General features: G+C 41.0%; 1 protein-coding gene across 4 annotated transcripts in view; it reads left to right on the forward strand.

Moving 5' to 3' along the window:
• Positions 1 to 15648, forward strand: part of WDR17 (WD repeat domain 17) — a 1003384-nt gene that overhangs the window by 311171 nt on the left and 676565 nt on the right. For all 4 annotated transcript variants that reach the window (XR_014978161.1, XM_085641859.1, XM_085641857.1 and 1 more), the window contains one exon: positions 10059 to 10310. Coding sequence is in view for 3 of the 4 variants with exons in the window: in XM_085641859.1 (XP_085497985.1) it covers positions 10059 to 10310 (252 nt within the window). In the remaining variant the exon portion in view is untranslated. The remainder of the gene's footprint in view (positions 1 to 10058; positions 10311 to 15648) is intronic.

The raw sequence follows: 15648 nt of genomic DNA on the forward strand, positions 1-15648 counted from the left end.
AGCTTTAGTTTTAAGTTGCATGGAAAACCAGGGGACAAATTTGGTGTAGGAGCAAAAGTGAAGCAGCTGATTGTTGTGGAGGACTGGCTGATTTATCTCTAAAACTACCCAGAGAGGCATTGTTGCGTGAACTAAAACCGTGGGTTTGCTCTATAAGGTTTGCTTTACCACCCAAGGATGTTTGAACTTAGTTCAGTACACCAACACTTGAATATGAACATTCAGGTTTTTGTAGCTCCACACAAACCCAATCAATAGATAGTTGAAGTGGTGTTCGTGTTTTGGGTCACTAACAGTCATTTAACAAGGGTATGGGGCGTAGTTGTAATTCACACCCAATTTTGTTCTTTATACCATCATACAGTACTGCACTGCAGGAAAATACACTTTATATTTAAAAGTGTTTTAATTCAACAGTTTCATCCTGGTGCTTAGCACATGTTAAATATTCCCACAGAATATTATCGGAATAGCACTGATGCATGTTCCTAACAACGTGAATAATATTGACATTTCTACCATATTTGAAAACCTACTTCTGTGTGCAATACCTTGACAGCAGGGAGTAGCTTAACTTACATGTAGAGTTTCTTAGGATTCAGCTCACACCTGTTTGCAGCAAGAAGCCGTAGTTATCACCAGCTGGGAGAGAGTGTTCCCTTGAAAGGAAATCAAACTTCATCTGGGATTAGCTCCTCTCAGACTTGGCGTGGTATCAGCTCTCAATATAGGACTGGATGCTGGGATAGTATGCCAATCTGGTGATCTCTGTCAGAATCTCTGGTAGTATCTTGAGCAATATTCTGGGCAAAGGACCTTTCTACTCTAGTGGCCACTTGATGTGGTGCATATACTGTTGATCAACAGCCTTATTAAATGGGGATTTTTTGAGGAATTTCTAACATAATCTGTGTGCATAAATATACTAGCCTTAGCCTTAGGCGCATTAGTATGAACAGATATGGTAAAATTGTATCAGTTCAGACTCTATTGCTTATGTTTTTGTTATTAGCTAAACCTGAAATAAAGATAACAAGGCACTTGTCCCAGACTGATGTTGCATTAGGGGTCTTATCGATGTAATTCTCTGGATGATTTGACACCTTTACAAGTTCTTAGAAAGATAGGACAGATGGCATCTATTTCAGAGGTAGACCTATTGATCATCAGGCAGAAAATGGAGTCTTGGCTTGCTCAGACCTAAGTTTGTCCTTAGGATCTTATGTCAGCACTAATAAAAGTCATATGTTTAAAGTGAGTTCATTAACAATCGACCAATTTGTCATTCGAAGATGCTTCTTCCAAAAGTCAGCTGTGTCAGTGAAATCTTTATTTAATCATTCACTGGCAGTTCATTTATGAACATACAGCCAAAGCATTTTGCTCTAAACAGCGAGAGCTGCTTCAGGGCTGTGAATTACAATAAACAAATATATTTCATAAATTTGATGTTCAAAAAACACGTGCATAAGTACAGAGACAATATAAAAACTAAAAAGAGAGAGTACAAGCATATCAAACCATTGTGTGACCATGCAGTATTCATCACAACAAAGAGAGATTATGGTAGAAGTAGCACAACACATTCTCCAGACATCAACTAAATATCAGGAGATGAACTAATGCATTTAGATACGCTTCATCAATTGAGCAAACCTAATTCCACAAAATATAATCGGGACATCCTTACTTAATTACAACCATAAGTGTAACAGGTATAACAGTTAAGCCATGAGTCATTTTTTCAAGTATGGAGTACGCATGTGTCTGTAAAATAAGAAATACAAGAAACATTTTTACTTTTCAATCTGCATGTAGGATTAAAGTAACCCAACACACATATTCACAATCTATGCAGCTATCAAATGCAGTTTTCCTGCATTAGGTCCTCTCCATTCCCTCTCCTCAACTCCAAGTTTAGATATTCAAACGTGGAAAATGGTCAGCATATTGGACAGATGATGTGTGCCCTCACATACCAACACTGTTGGGATACTCTCACAAGCAAAATGTAGTTTAGATTACCATGATAAGTCTATAACACCAACAAGAGTTAGAAAACCCAAAGACATATTCAAGACGCACCCAACTGACATCAAGTCGTATCGTATATTTCAGATTTATACTTAAATGATGTTACAAAAAATAGTTGCCATACTGGTCAATATGTAATCAGTTGCCATGGCCTTCATCAAAAGTAAAGTATATCAGACTATCAAAAGTTTCCAAACTCATCTCAACTGGATCTAACAGAAGGTCGGCTCACCTGCACATGTAGATGGACTCCGGAACATTTGTTGTCATGCAAAAAGTGAAGGTCACAGGAGAACTGCCTGTTATACCCATATAAACCAATAGCAAAATATTTGTAACAGTATGGGGCTGATTTTGATTTCGGGCAGAATTGCTTCGGTTACGACCATCCCATTACAATGCGACTGAACACTGTTCGGTCGCATGCTCCCTTTTCTCAATTGGGGCTCATGTTACGGCCGTAAATCGTCTGTAACACAAGCTCTCATTGAGAGAAGGGCGGTGCAGTTCATTGCTAAACCCCTTGGCAGGCACCTCAAGGTGCCTTCCACGGAGTGCAGGGATCAACACGGGGGCACCATAGGTGCAACTGGAGGCCGCAAGCACAAGGGAGCCCTGCTGGCAGCGCCCAAGCACGCTTTTTGAAAGGGATTCCATGTCGGACAGGCAGGCATGGAAACCATGCTGGGAACCCTGCATCATAATCTCAAGGGCAGAAAGGCCCGTCCTTGAGATTACTGGCCGGTTTACAACTGGCCGAAGGGCTCCTCGAGCCCATCGAAAGCCAGCCGGAATTACCGGCGCTTTACTATCTGACCACCTAGGTTATAATTAAGGGGTTAGAAAGTAAATCGAGCAGCTCACCCCGATACAACCCTGAAGGCTCCGACCATCGGTCAAAGTCTTTACCGGCTGCATCGTAATCGGCTCCTTAATCTTGACTTGCAAAATAGTTCTGGTCTATCTTGTAGTGGATAAAAAGGTGAAGACTACTCACATAGGTGAGAGTAAATCCTCACATTCCAAAGATCATATCAATCCTGAAGTGCTGTATTTCCCAAACTGTGGCCGATTTTTGGAGGGTCGGGAAAGTCCATTAAAGAAATAAAGCTGCCTTTAAATTCTCTATTTATCTTGTCCCGTTTGCTGATTCAAAGACAGAGGTCAAATGTAAGTGTATGTCTTCTAAAAAATTGCTGCTTAATTATTTTTATTTATTGACTGGTGTTTATAAACTGCTCTCACTTTGCAGTTAGAAAATGAAAAAGTTTTGTGAATTATGTGACAATCTTGCTGGGGTACATCACACACAGTATGAAAGGAAAAGATGTAGCATGTAATTTTTTCTTAACACAACATAATGTAAATACCTGCAAATAAATTGTACACAATCAGCTGTTAAGACAGCAAAAATGAAGCACATTTGTTCTGTAATTCTGAAGTGTGATGAAAACAAAGATTTTAATAGGATCAAAACAAACCAAGACACTTTACGTGGTGATGCACAAATGATAAATATTCACTGAAACAATATGTCCACACATTATCATTTGTGTGCAATATTAATCAGTACAATTGTATATCTACGCGACGTTAGTGTCCATTTCAACTGAAAATGTGCTGTCTGTAAATGACAAAACTGTTTAGTTACATTAAATATTTGCCTGTCTCATGCCCATTAAAGCTAGGTAGTTCACGAAGGATTTTCATCCTAAAAAGTGGGTTGTAGTTCTAATTATCCGTTTGGGAAGCACTGATGTTGTGGATTGAAGTGAGAAATAACTAAATATGTCATTGAGAATTTATTCCTGCACTCTTGAATCTCTAGCTCAAAAAAGAAAAGATCTACAGTGTTATATCCCATAATGGCATCACCCATACTAAACCATTTCCTAGTCTTCCAAAATAGCATATCACAAAAACAGTGCCAAAATGCAAATATTGACCATCAATTACACTGTACACCAGCCCGTGTTCTTGGCCACAACTCACAATAACAAAAGAGGGCAACAAAAAATGTACCCTCTGCACTCGCATTTGCCTATTATGTTCAGACTAAACCTAAGCACCATCAGTCCCGCACAAAGTACTGCCAAATCCATACCATTTTAACCACTGTAGCCATGCATAATTTTTTTTTTAAACTGAGAACTAATGAAAACGCAATATTTAACCATCAGTTAGACTCTACACCAGACTGAGGTATGCATTTCTCAACTTTGGCTCTTCCCAATACATTTCCGACTGGAGTTTATGCAGCCCTAGTTTTGAATTTTATAATCTAAGGGGACAGAGTGCATTCTACGATGAGCTTCTTACATTGATGACACTATGATTTACCTGCTCCGTTTTTAAATGTAAAATCTTTTTATTGTAATTATTTTGAAACAATAGCAAGACAGCACATACAGATCCAGACATTGTTTGTAGGGTCTAATACAAAATATAGGACAGTTTAACCTGAATCCCAGATGCTCCCATTCCCCCTCCTACCCGTGCCCCCATATTAGTCACTTTGCATATATCAACTATCTCCTTTTTTATGAAATGTCCGAGGGCAGCCTCTTGCCTTGTAAACCAAGCATTTTGCTGTCGCTCAAATATAAATTACTAGTGTCCCCGTATTGAGGCCAAGAGCAGTGGAAGCTAAGGCAATGTCCCTCGTGGCTATCAATAATCACATTGCAACCAAGTGTATAGCGCCAGAGGTGTCCGCCCCCACTCTTTCAATCTCAAGAAGTTCATGTGCAGGATCAGACACCAATGACTATTGCACCCACTCAATCTGACATATATTTCTGATCAATAGTGCCCTATGTAGGAGCAATGCCAGATCATGTGGATAAAGTTCACTTGTTGCCTATTGCATAATGGGTTTTTTGGCTGTTTTCACCTACCCATGCACCAGAGTATAGTGGGATCATAGTAGGTACGGTGAAAGTATTTACATTGTATTAACCTCAGATTTACCATTCTAGCTAGTGATCATGCTTCTGTCTTCTCTTCAGTCCACTTATCAACTTCAATATCAGGCTGTCATCTATCTCTCAGTGTTACGAGAGGGTCAGAGGTGTTAGGAACGAGCGAGCTGTATATGTGAATGATACTTTTTTTGCAATCGATTCCATGCAATTTTGGGCTTAGGAGGGTTACATTCCGGAAGAGCTAAAAAAGGAGGCTGTAAGGGTAGAAAGCATGTCAGAGTAGCAGATAGGGGAGAAATTGAGGGGTTATTGTCATATTTGGCTGTCAATTGATCAAATGGTTTAAGTTGATTTCCCTCCCAGACGTCTCCCACTTAAGGGTAGAAAGCATGTCAGAGTTGCAGATAGGGGAGAAATTGAGGGGTTATTTTCATATTTGGCTGTCAATTGATCAAATGGTTTAAGTTGATTTCCCTCCCAGACGTCTCCCACTTTTGATATGCCAATAAGGGCCCATTGCCCAAAACAAGCAAGGCCTAACACCTGCAGCAGCCATGGGCCTTACCACAGAGGGGTTCCGGAGTAAGTTTCCTGAACTAGCCAATGTGTTTCAGGGCCCTATGGCAGCCTGTAAGTTGGAGTCTTACATGATGGCAAAGAGCTATAGAGAATTGCGTCCAAATCTCAAGTCTGCATGTGATCTTTCTCTAGTAGATCAGTAGAGATTAATCAATTGTGAGGGTTGATAATATAGCCACTGTTCAGGACCCTGGCCAATCTTGTGGTGACTGGATACATTTAATGAGTGCACCATGTGATTGAGAACCTGGCCAAAGGAATTTTGAAACCATAGTGTCATTGGCTGCAAACATGGTGTTCTATAACAGTTTAGAGAAATATTGTGACTTATAGTGATCAATATGAACGCCAGAGGCGTCCTCATATATTTGCAGCATTTCAAGTAAGTGGGACAGCAATCACTTAGGCCTCTTCATGTAACCAGTAGATCACCCCATAAAAGAAGACTTGGACCTCATGAACTGACCGAAATCTGATGCCCCAAAGGTCTGTGTCTCGTAAGATCCACTAAGCCAGTGGCTCCACTACCAGTGCGAAAATAAATGGTGAGAGGGGACAGCCCTGCCGCATACCCTCTCTTTTAGTAATGGGTGGAAAAGGATACCATTGGCACACACACGGGCCCAGGAAGCCCGGTGCAAGGTTCTGAATCAACCAAGGAACTGTGTGCCAAAATTCATCTGCTTTAGAATCTGAAACATGAAGGGCAAATAGACAGAATTTAATGCTTTTTTGAAGTTTACCAGACCACTGCAGCATAATGAATCAGAGAACACCCCACCGCATCAATCTTGTCACCAATATGCGGGCCAAGAGTTTCGCATTCTAGTTTATAAGCGAGATAGCTCTATATAAGAAGCAATCATCACGGTCCTTTCCCTGCTTTAAAATAGTGGCGGTCAGATAACCTTGATGGTCAGGCAGGAACTGGCCTCTATGGATTCCCTATACATTCATAATAAATGAGGGGCTAGCATGGACACATTTTTCTTTAAAAAGTCTGCAGAATACTAATTGGGTCCAGATGTGTACCATTAGTCAGCCCCTTGATTTCTTCCTGAATTTTGTGCACCATCAACGGATGGTCAAGTTCCTGCCTTTGATTGGAGTCCAAGGTAATTTCTATCAGATCCTGTACAATTGGATTTGATTTTTCAGCAGGAGGGGCTGTCCACACCGCATGAAGGGAAGCAGAAGAGCCTCTGAAGATGCTGCTAATCATGTGGGCTCGTTTGCTTCCACAAATTAGGGCAACCCAATAGACCATCAGGAGACCTCTTTAAACAAGCATGGCCAGGACAAATACTGCAATGCTACCATTTGTTATTTTTTATTGTAAGAATATGCCTAATTTGAACCGGTGGTTGCCAGTGTGTGTGGGTGGGGAGGTGGGGTGTTGGCACCAGCACTTATTTTTGGGGACCAGCACTTATTTTTCTGCATCAGACATTTGCCGAGAGGATTAGAGACACTCTAACAGGAAAGATGGAGGAAGAGAAATATGGAAAACTGTCACAAAGGGAGAAAGCAGGAACCTAAAAGAGTGAGCTGGATGAGCAGGGAGAGTCTGTAGTGGATTTAAGAGGCATGAGTTGGATTTAGGACTAGCAGCCTTGGTATTCTGTGTGCACACAATTAATTGCAGGTGCCCTTTGTTTAAGAGCAGAACTTTGAGCATTGACATTCTTTCATTTACAAATTACACTGAGTGGTATAGAAACAATTTTTATTGTTAATGCATTTCACAGGAAAAATATGATCTATGTTGCTACAAAGAAAACATACTGTGGTATTTGAATTACTGTCACCTGAAGAAATAGGGCCCCTTATTTGCAGTTTGACAGATGGGATGTCCACCATGATATGAAAAACTCTGTCTAGTGGTCAATAGTTTATCATTGTACAAAGTGAACGCTGTACATAGTACTTTGACATCCAGACTTAAAATTAAACTGAGATTACCATGAACCCAGGAAAACAATGGGCCTGATTGACGAAGGTACGTTTACATGTAAATATGCACTCACATGCAGATCTACTCCTACACCTAGGTGCAACTCTACAATAGAGATTTACACCTATATTCCCCCTTATTTGAGGGGGAATTTCCACCCCTTCAAATGTCGACAGAGTTTACGAGTACAAAGTAACTATTTGTAACTTTCATCCTGTTTGTGGAGATTTCGGTTTCTCTTAATGGAACATTCACATAAACAACATTTGACTAAATGAGTACTTTCTAGTTAGATGTCACCAGTAGATGGGTTTTTAACTATCTTGTCAGATCACAAATAACCATACTTTTTGTACAAAATGCTTACATGGTGTTGAATATCATTTTATTTGTTGTTGCTGAATGTGTATTCTTTCCTCGAACATTTCCACTTGTTCCAATGAATCGGAGAATGCTTTGTACCAATATCTATGCATGTTAAAATGTCATAGGTAGGAAAATGCTGCATAGTTTGCGTCTCCTGAAGTAATTAGCATTTACATGCTGCAGATCCTACTTTTCTATGCGAATTCCAGGATTGCGCAGCATTGTGGAGACCGGTCTAGGTAATCAAATGCACACTGATACAGTAGTACTTCACAAATACTATTTTGTGTACATAGACTCCAGTGATTGCTAAATTCGACATTCCAAGAGACACCCTTCCAGGAGGGATTTCTTCTATTCTCCATCCCTATTCACACCGTGGAGTTTACTGCCATTGCATGAATTCAGAAGAAAAAGCTGATACACATTATATGGCGACGGGAATGTGCAAACTTCTTACCTTATAGCCCTTTAATCCTCCCCTGATGGTTCAACACCTGTAACTGATCAGAACTGCATGTTTTTCTACTGAAACTGCAGAGAATTTCTGTAGTTGAAGAACATATAAGAGGGGGTAGTGGCAGTGGAGTGCAGAGACTAGACATTGAATTATACTAACTATGAGGCTAATTACGATGGCGTAACGATCACCACCGCCGAGCAGGCGGTGGTGACAGTTACGCCATCGCAACGTGAAATACCCCCCACCATATTATGATGGCGGGGGGGTATCTGGGTGGATGCAAAGTCCGTGCGCAGCATTGTGGAGACCGGTCTAGGTAATCAAATGCACACTGATACAGTAGTACTTCACAAATACTATTTTGTGTACATAGACTCCAGTGATTGCTAAATTCGACATTCCAAGAGACACCCTTCCAGGAGGGATTTCTTCTATTCTCCATCACTATTCACACCGTGGAGTTTACTGCCATTGCATGAATTCAGAAGAAAAAGCTGATACACATTATATGGCGACGGGAATGTGCAAACTTCTTACCTTATAGCCCTTTAATCCTCCCCTGATGGTTCAACACCTGTAACTGATCAGAACTGCATGTTTTTCTACTGAAACTGCAGAGAATTTCTGTAGTTGAAGAACATATAAGAGGGGGTAGTGGCAGTGGAGTGCAGAGACTAGACATTGAATTATACTAACTATGAGGCTAATTACGATGGCGTAACGATCACCACCGCCGAGCAGGCGGTGGTGACAGTTACGCCATCGCAACGTGAAATACCCCCCACCATATTATGATGGCGGGGGGGTATCTGGGTGGATGCAAAGTCCGTCCGCCGCTTTTCTGCCAGTTGGCAATCGTTTCCGATTGCCGGCCGGGTGGTGCTGGGCCAGTAACATGGTGGAGGTGCCTAGCAGGCACCGCCAGTCATATTACGATGTGGCTTGCGGACAGGCCTTTCCATGGTGGCAAATGCTGGCAGGGATTGGCTTTGTGGGCCCGTTGCGGATGCCCGGGTGCACTTGGGGGGTACCCATGGTAACCCCCTGCAGTTCCCTGCACCAAGTGGCAGGCACCGCGCAGTGCCTGCAACGTGGTGCACGGAAATGCTGTGCATACACTTTTACCATTGCGGACGGTGCTGCAGCCATCAGCGCCGTCTGCAATGGTAAAAGAACAGGATGCGGGGGCATCCTAATTGGGCCGGTGGGGCCACCGCATGTATGGCGGTCGGTCCCATCCCCGTTATGATGGCGGGCGGAAACATCATAATGAGCCCCTATGTGTCTAATGTTTCAAGGATGAGCTCACTTTTACATAGAGGACTGGCAAATATAGCGATCTGCAAAGAGGACCATAAAACGGGAAATTGAAAGTTGCTTATGTTTTGCAGGCCCTTTTCATGTTATGTAGTCAATTCAGGGATGCTGTTTTGATTGTCGATTGTGCTAAAACTTGTGCTAATATCCTATCAGCTCTGTGCAACTCAAAGGACAGTATCTTGCATACACTACAAGTTCAATGAACCATCGTTACATGTGGAAAATATGTTCTTCTCTATAATGAATTGGAAATTATAAACCTGCCAAGCTTTGCTTTCTAATGTGTGCAGTTATGTGAGCCGCATGTTGGAACGTTCACTTTATTTTCTATATGACGTTTTGCCCATAGACACATTAGTCTGCATTTGACAGCTCAATAGAACGAGACAATGTAAACATATTTATGTTACTTTTGAAGGTTCCAAAAGTCAAAAACATGTTTTAAGACCAGAGTCTCTGGAAGGCACAGATGAAGAGGATCCTGTCACAGCCTTGGAATGGGATCCACTCTCTACGGACTACCTTCTGGTTGCTAATTTACACAATGGGATTCGATTAGTAGATTCAGAATCTCTCTCATGCATCACGACGTTCAGTTTCCCAAGTGCTGCTGCATCGGTGCAGTGTTTGGCATGGGTTCCTAGTGCACCAGGAATGTTTATTACTGGAGGTATGTACATTCATGTTATTTGTAACTCTATTTGAATGCTAAAATTGTTAGTATTATTCCTAGATACACTTTAACCCGTTTGCATTCATGATTTTTATTCATGTTGAAGTGACATACTTTTTTGTTCTAAATAACAGAGGTATGAGTTCATGTGTTAGTTAAGTAACTGCACTGGACAATATTCATTCCTGTTTAAGAAATAAATCAAATGTGCACACATGAAATCTTTTTTCTTTTACTGTGGCGTCACAAGCTGCCTTCCTTCCTGCTTGTGTGACAAAGGGATTAGTTTATGGTTAGTCAGAATATGATACTTAATACATCCAGTTGAAGAAGGCTGTCTCAAAGTGGCCAACCTGGTGCAATGGAAATGGTGGCATTGTGGAGCTTAACGTTCCTGCCAAATAGTCTTCTATGGCAAACTAGATTCCGATCAGTTATATAGACGTTTGCTAGAGAGAAGTTTGTCGAGGAAAATGAGTGACTGTCTTCAACAATGTAAATGCAATAGGTTTTGCCTACGTGATTAATAATAAGCTGTTTTTTGTCGTAAGTTGTAGCTTGGTGAGCAGTTGTGCAATATACATTACTGAAGCCCTTTTAAAGATTTATATTAAATATAGTAGATTTCACAAGCACATGCAGGTGTCTCAATATCGCTCCTCTTTTTATGTAAGAATTCCTATTCGTGAAAAGGGCAGGGAGCATCAAAGCACTGTGCGCTGTGCCTACTTGGCAGGGCTATCAAGCTACAGTAACTCTTTCACTGTGACCAAATGAAAATATCATTGTTTATTTTTATGCAGTATGAATGGCTTGAACGGTTCAAACAAACTGTGTGCCTGTGCCTCACTCTGGCACCCGTGCCTAACACAGGAAAGGGATAGCATTTTAATGGTGGATTGCTGCTACATTCTGTATTTACTACATTTTATATTGCTTAATGCCAACCATTAGCTGAGAGACATTTTTCAGTAAACACTATCCCAGTTTGAATCATTAAAACTACAAATATGACAAAATAGTCATATGTGTCTTCGCTGGGCTGCTTTGTACGGCTAAGATTATATCATTTATTAAACAACATATCCCTCTCATGATTATTTATTTGCAATTTGCACTCGATCCTGCTAGCTAATGCATGACAACAAACAAAACGAGTTTAAAAAAGCCTGTGAAGTATATTTCAATGGTTGAAATGGCTGAATAACTAAAGCAGAAGGGGCAGTGTCATATTTGTTTAATAAGATGATTTGTAAAAGGCACTGCTCAAACATGTTGCTGTTTGCCTGTGGTGCTCATGTAGAGCTCTCCGATAAGGATCGCGCAATACAAATAACATTGCATACGAGATGATAACAATCCAAGGGAGGATCGCCACGGGAGGTCAAGCTGCTGCACCTGGGGAAGAGGTCCGGGGAGGATGGGAGATGACACGCTTGTGTAGAAAAAAGTTCAACGAAGATGAAAAGGATTTATTGGACACGGGACACTGATAAGAAGAACACACGAAAAAAACAACTGGAAATGGCATGCTTCAACCAATAGAAATGAAGGAAAAGTAAGTGGCAAGCACACCAACCAATGAAAAGCAAGAGCGGGATGTAAGCCCCTGTTAAGATTTATATTAACAATAGATTTCACATGCTGTGCAGGAGAAACCTAAAAATGAATGATGGAAGGCCCTGCCTGCAACCACAGATTAAAATTAAGAACTGCCTGATATGTAACATGCACTATTATCCCAGTATTGAGACATCCACAGTGATCTAAGGCTGCACCTGTATTCTGACACCATGCACCATCACTTCAATACACAGACATGCCCAGGGTACCGAAACCTGAAATGAATTGTGCACTGTTACCTCAGCGCTAAAACCCTCACAGAACTCTCTGAAGTATATTTGGCTTAACGTATTTCTGTTAGGCATCAAAGCATGCTCCTCTCACTCTTAGCTTAGTAGGCTAATGCACCTACTGCTGAGATCTGTATAACCAGCATGCTCTCAGGTTTGAATCCTGGATGGTCTGACTCATCCTTTCATCATTTGACTTCGATAAAATGAGAATAATTGAGTTGGTAACCATAACGCTTTTTTTAACACTTCAAGTAATGCATTAAAAGCATTACCCAAATACTTTATATTTCATCTGGGTAGCCAATTGTTTTGTTTTAGAAAGCACTTCCTAGAATGATTTTGGCTCATGATGTGTGCTCTTCAAATGCTCATGAGTTAAACACATTCTACAGAGCTGGTGTATAATCTGGGTTACTTAACCTCCGTTGACAGTAAATTAGATCATAGGGTGAATTTGGCATATTAATATGCATTGCAAAAATTCTTGTTTAATCTATGGATCACAAGTCTCAATCTCGATAAATGGTTTAATGAGTTAGAGTGCCTGTTGTTTTGATCTGGGTCATTGCTTAATTTGAGTCCGTGGTTTCCGTTGCTCGGTACTAATCCGTCCATACACTTATTATAGGTTTAGGAGACTGAAATAGTCAGAATCCTCACACTTGTAGGAGTGTAATGGTTAGTAGCTGTGTTGGTACTGTCAATGACTCGCTTTTAGGAACAATGTATGGTGCAAGCTGCAGTGGCCTCTTGATGAGGGCCAAAGCACAATTTCTTTTTCAAATAAAGGACTGGGCTGGGTCATATGTCACATTTTAATCCGAGAAGGATAGCTGAACCTGTTTATGTGCTTGCTCCACAGACTCATGTATAGCCTACAAGTTCCACTACTAGTAAGATACAAATGCTGCAGGGCCCCCTGTACAACTCATAGGCCATACGCTCCAACCTTGGCAAGCTAACTCTGAGATCTGTGTGTATTCTGCAGGTTCAGGGTGAAATTCCAGTTAAAAAGCTCAGATGGTTATAGACATCATATTTGAAAGATTGCACGCCTAGATCTAAGTATGGAACTTTATTTTAACAGTACAATCTGCCTTTAGGAAAAAATAAACTGCTCCATTCCCATTCAATTGTTTTTCCTGGCCATGAAAAAGCACTATATTTTGCAAGAGGGAAGTTTATTTGTTGCATTTGTTTGGATTCATAAGATTACGTAAAATCATTACAAACATGTTCAACAAATGAAAAGACTTTCCCAAATGCAACTGGCCCCTGAAACACAAATAAAAGCCTTGTTAATGACAGTTGTGGTGACACTCAAATTCAGTGAAGGGCAATCAACAATGTTGATTACCAGTTCAAATTATATAAAAACACATCAAATACACTTTTGGGAACAATATAAAAGCAGAAATACAATTTGTTTTAAAACGAGAAAAGATATTCATAGATCATAAAACTATCAGTGGGACTCTATACATCCACCTTGTTATCAACTTCCAAAATGTAATGAGTCTACCCTACATTTGCAAATCCCTTTCTTCATGAACCAATATCTTAATCAAAGCCATCGTTCATTGATCACGGCTAGACAGTTCAGATTATACTTTTTGGGAAGGAGAAAGACCTCTGTATGCACAACAATCATACCTATGGAATGCTTTTGTTCATAGTGTATCACTGTTTTAGCATTCCAAGATGGTCCACATTCTGTTTCTAAATGTGGCAGCCATGATTGAAAATGAAAACATCCGTAGAATATTTACAATATCTTTGCAAGATGGACACATGCTGTATTTGGTTTTGTTGCAAGCATATGCCTTCTGTGTCTAGACGACCGCATGTTTTCCATTTTTCTACCTGTATTTTTTAAATTTATCTTGTATTTATTCTTGAGTTTGTGTGTATTTTACTGCAGTTCTGTCAAAGGCTGAATGCAAGAATGAGTCAGTGGATCAATGAATGGCTACATGAGTGCAAAGATGAGGTACAGAGTGCATGCATGAAGACTTATTGAGACCCTAAACCCACCAGTGGCACAAAAGGCACTGTCTTTCATAAGCCGAGCCTATTGGCATTTCCAGTGCTTGTTACATTGAGTCTCTACACTGATGTCTAGAAAGGATGTGTTTATTTGGAAGTTGTAGGTTAGTTTTAAAGTGACTGTTCTATTTAATGCAGTCTCATTGGAATTCTGGGTCCTCATGATGACCAGGATTTTGCCTGTACATATGCCCGTGCCATACTATTCCTTGCAATTGTGGAGCCAAAGCCCTCAGTGGCCCACAAAGACATTTGCCTAGCTGAAAAGCAGAATCGAACACATAGCTTTGTCAGTCAGGTACAAACGAAAGTTAATTAAAAAAACACACCATGTATGCATGGATGCCGGAAGTCACAGGGTTCAAATAGTAGAGGTAAATGCAATGAAACAAGCATTGGCAAATCCTTTAGGTCACTCCGATTCAAGAGCTAATGTATTTTCCAGTGTTTTGAGCCATGTTATACACCAGTGTGGCTGCTGTTTAGCATGGGTTAAATTTAATGACGTGGAGTATTGTAGCATACAATGGCGTATCATAGAGTGGTGCCATAGAGTGGCATGTCGTATAGTGGAGTGTCGTAGAATGAAGTGTTGCAGCGTCATAGAATGCAGTGGCGTAGATTAGAGTGGTGAAGAGTAAACTAGAGTGACGTGGAGTGCAGTGACATAGAGTAGAGTGGTGAATAGTAGAATACAGTGGCGTAGAGTGCATTAGCATAGAGTAGAGTAGAGTAACGCAGCATAGGTTGTAGTGGCGAGAGTACAGTGGAATAGAGTGGAGTGGTGCAGAGTGAAGTAGAGTGGCATAAAGTGCAGTGGTTTAGAGTAGATTGTTTCATAAGAGAGTGAAGTGGCATAGAGTGGAGTGGTGCAAGGTATAGTAGAGTGGAGCAGGGTAGAGTGCAGTTGTGTAAAGTACAGTGACATAGCATGCTGTGCTGCAGAGTAGATTCAAGTGGCATAGAATGGATTGGCATAGAGTGCAGTGGCATAGTGTGGAGTGGCATATAGTAGAGTGCATTGGCATAGAATGTATTGCCGTAGAATATAGTGGTGGACTGTGCCGTGTTGCAAAGTAGAGTGGTGTAGAGTAGAATGGCGCAGAGCAGAGTAGAGTGGAGCAGATTGCAGTGGCGTAGAGTGTAGTGGCGCAGCGTAGAGTGCAGTGGCATAGAGTGGAGTGGTACAGAGTGGAGTAAAGTGGAGTAGATAATTTCATAGCAGAGTGGAGTGGTACAGGGTAGAGTGAAGTGGTGCAGGGTAGAGTGCAGTGGCGTAGAGTAGAGTAATATGGCATAGAGTGTAGTGAGGAAGAGTGCAGTGGTGCAGAGTAGAGTAGAGTAAAGAGGCAAAGATTAAAATGGCATATAGTGCAGTGGCCTAAAATGGAGTGGTGCATAGTAGAGTAGCATGCATTGGGGTGGAGTGGAAT

Source organism: Triturus cristatus, chromosome 2_2 (genome assembly GCF_964204655.1).
Source record: "Triturus cristatus chromosome 2_2, aTriCri1.1, whole genome shotgun sequence".
NCBI lineage: Eukaryota > Metazoa > Chordata > Amphibia > Caudata > Salamandridae > Triturus > Triturus cristatus.